Genomic DNA, 3,392 nt, shown 5'->3' on the forward strand with positions numbered 1-3,392 from the left:
GGCCTACGCTAATCGTCCTCAGCGAGGGCGCTTTGCCCCCAGAGAGCACATCACCAATGTCTGGAGACACTGAGGCTTGTCACAACTGGAGTGGTGGTACACTAGCGTCCAGTAGGGGGAGGCCGGGGTACTGCTCGACACCCTATAATGCACAGGACAAAGAATGATCCGTCCCCAAAAGCCAATAGTGCCAAGGTCGGGAAGCCACTGTCCGGCATTGTTGGCATGCCAGGTTCTCCCCAGAATGGAGGCTTATCTTCTCCAAGGTTCTGTTTGCTAGCAGAAGGGCTTGCCCGCGATGGTGGGGCCGACGTTCTGGGTCCCGGGCTCTCACGGGCACAGATCTCCCGGGGGCTGTCCTTGCACACCTGGTCTTGGCACAGACTCCAGCTCGCAGCCTGCCTCCATCAGCCTCGGGGGCCCTAGCCTGCAGCTTCCCAATAGTCTTGGCGACTAGGACCTGTCAACAGACCTGGTAGGTTCTGACACAGCCTGGTGGGGAGGCCATTCCCCTCATGGACCTGGTCCCCCACAGCCCTTGCTTGCTAAGCAAGACACCCTCCCCAGCAGTTGGGCCCAGAGAAGCCCAGGAGTGACTAGCATCCCCTTAGCCTTGCCCTGACCTGCCGTCTCTCCCCAGATCACAGACCCAATCTTATAAGAGGTCCTGATTCACGGGAAGAGACTGAGAGAGCGCAGCAAAGCCTAGGGCCACGGTCAAAGGTAAACCATCAGCGATTTCCGGAGTAAGAGGCTCAAACTTCCCCAAACACCCCAGCGATGAGCGGAAAATGGTGCAACCACCTTGGAAAAAATTTGGGCGGTGCTCCAAAGGATTAAACATAGAGTCGCCCATCTGATCCCATGAGGGGTCCTCTGGGTATATACCCAAGAGAAGTAAAGACATGCGTCCACACAGAATCACATACATGAATGTTCATAGCAGACGTACTCGTAACAGCCAAAACGTCGAAACCACCCAAGGGTTCCACCCCCAGACAAACGGAGAAACAAACTGTGGTCTCTCCATACAATGGAATATTACTGGGCAAAAAGAAGGGAACAGATCATCGACACGTGCTACAACATAGATGGACCTTAGAAACGTTCTTCCAGGTAAGAGAAGCCAGCCACGGAAGACCACATATTGCTTGACTGTGTTTTTAGGAACTATCTTCAACGGGCAAATATTCAGAGACAAAAGGTGAATTTGAGATTCCCTAGGCTAGGTTGCTGGGGAAATGGGGAAATCAGGGGGTGACGGCTTAAGGGGGTGAGTAAGGGCGAGTAAGGAAAGTGTTCCGTGTGAAGGAAATGGGGTGGGGGGTGGCACAGTACCACGGACGTTCTGGAACCCTGAGCTGTGTACTTTGAGTGGGTGCATTGGATGATACGTGAATTATGTCCCAACAAAGCTGTTTGAAAGAAGGCAGAAAGCGAAGCAAACAGAAAAACACACAGGACCCCTTAGGTAACATAGACTGCTTCCAGCAGAGCCTGATGGAGTCCCTGTAGCTCCCATCCCCTGGGGGATCTGCTCACCTGTGTTCTCGGTGGGGCAGGTCACAGAGGCAGACGGGGCCCTCATTCCATTCCAGATGGTCGTGACAGTGGCTGAGTAGGACTGGGCTGGCCAGAGACCCCACACAGACACCCACTTCCCACAGGACGACCTGTTCTGAGAGTCCTGCTGTCCACCCACCTGCAACTCAAAGGCCTCATAGCCTCCACGGGGGCAGGACCAGGTCAAGACGACCCCGTGACCCCCAAAGGTGCTCATGCAGGAGGTGATGGTGACCGGGCTCGGGGCTGGGAAGAGAGGACAGGAGGAGTCAGTAGGAGCCACATGGGGGGACTTTCCACCCCCCGACTTCCCACCTGTGGTGCCAATTCTCTGAGAACTAGCCCATCCTTTCCTTCCCAGAACCAAAATCCCTCTTCATGTCTCATAGTCTGTCCTCCTCAAAGGGACACACAACACACCCTTCAAACTACAACTCCCATGAGCCCTGCACGCTCTGTATCAATTCAGCTTATGAAGCCATGACCCCATGACCTAATGGGATTTGGAGTCCACTCACCTCCCACTGTCCCCAGGTCTGACTTAGGTCCCCACCAGGTAGAAGGGGACCCATCTCACCTGTGGATTCAAGGAGGCCCTGTGCAGAACTGGCCACATTGCTCCTCTCTGCCCACACACTGAAGCTGTACAGAGTCCCGGGTTCCAGAGCCTGAACCTCATAGTAGGTGTGACTGGTCTCTCCTATCTGGTTGGCGTGATGTCCTCGGGGGTCATGGTCACCTTGGGGATGTCCCCCAGTGGCCCACTGGACCCAGTATGTGTAGGCCTGAGAGTGGGGGTCTGTGGGGGCCTTCCACCGCAGGCTAATGGAGCTGTTGGTCTGAGCTTCCTTGTGCAGATCCGTGACCCTGTTGGGAGCTGACAAATGGGGACAGAAGCTCAAGGGGCTGTATCGCCAAGGACCCTCCATCCCGAGCCTGCTCACCTCCCCTAATTGCTCAGTCATCAGACGAGTCCACTTCCTAGGAAGTGTGAACCACAGAAAAGAGGTCAGGTGGGGACCAAGATCCCCCACGGCCTCTCTGCCCTGAGTCTACAGGCCTGGGTCCCACCCACCACCTTTCTCAACACTGTCTTCCCAAGGAGCAGCTTGAGGCAGGGTCCTTCCTTACTTCTGGACACTCCTTTCTAGACAGAGCTGTTGATCTCAGTCTTCTTAGCCCAAATGGCCAAAGACTAAAAGTTGCAGGTTCCGTCCACCCACAGTGAACCTAGTTCCTGGCATAATCCTGGTTCCCGTCTCACACTTGGAGCCCGCCATGTATAGGCTGAGAGGCGAGTCCCTTTGGGTTAAGCCAATACAGTGGGACGAGGTGTGCACTTCTCCTCCTTTGGCTTTGTTGGTTCCCGAGGGGTGGTGCTGGGTGGTCAGGGGCTCTCTTCCTCCCCAAAGACAGCCTCGTAATTAGAAATCCCTGGCTGCTGAGGACAGACTCCTCTGAGATGCAGACCTACAAGCTCAAGGTCCAGTGACGCTAGGTGGGGTCGCCAAAGTCTCCCCAGTCCTCTCCTTCCCCCATCTCCATAGTACTGGGTCTGACTAGAGCCAGCCTGAGTCTCACCAGTGGCTTCCGTGAGTGACCTGTTGTCACTGCTGACCCCATTCCTCTCCGCCTGGACAGTGAAGGTGTAGAAGCTCCCAGCTTCCAGCTGCTCCACTGTGATCCTCGTATCCGAGGTGTTAGCGACCCTGCTATCCTGAGTGCTAATGACCATAATGCCCTCCATGACCCACGAGACCCAGTAGGTGTAGGGAGGACGACCTGGGCCCATGGGAGCTGTCCAGCTCAAGGTGATGGAGCTGTTGGTC

At 55.5% G+C, this 3,392-nt stretch overlaps 1 protein-coding gene across 1 annotated transcript in view; it reads right to left on the reverse strand.

Annotated features, from left to right (window-relative positions):
• Window positions 1-3,388, reverse strand: part of LOC111140048 (protein tyrosine phosphatase, receptor type H) — a gene marked incomplete at its 5' end in the record, with an annotated part of 12,548 nt that extends 9,160 nt beyond the window's left edge. Inside the window, 4 exons of the mRNA XM_022492422.1 lie at window positions 369-453; window positions 1,543-1,809; window positions 2,141-2,440; window positions 3,145-3,388. Coding sequence (XP_022348130.1) covers window positions 369-453; window positions 1,543-1,809; window positions 2,141-2,440; window positions 3,145-3,388 — 896 coding nt within the window. The remainder of the gene's footprint in view (window positions 1-368; window positions 454-1,542; window positions 1,810-2,140; window positions 2,441-3,144) is intronic.
• Between the last annotated feature and the right edge of the window lie 4 nt (window positions 3,389-3,392).

The sequence above is a fragment of the Enhydra lutris genome, unplaced genomic scaffold, assembly GCF_002288905.1.
Source record: "Enhydra lutris kenyoni isolate GAN:26980312 unplaced genomic scaffold, ASM228890v2 scaffoldscaffold147, whole genome shotgun sequence".
In the NCBI taxonomy this organism is placed as follows: Eukaryota; Metazoa; Chordata; class Mammalia; order Carnivora; family Mustelidae; genus Enhydra; species Enhydra lutris.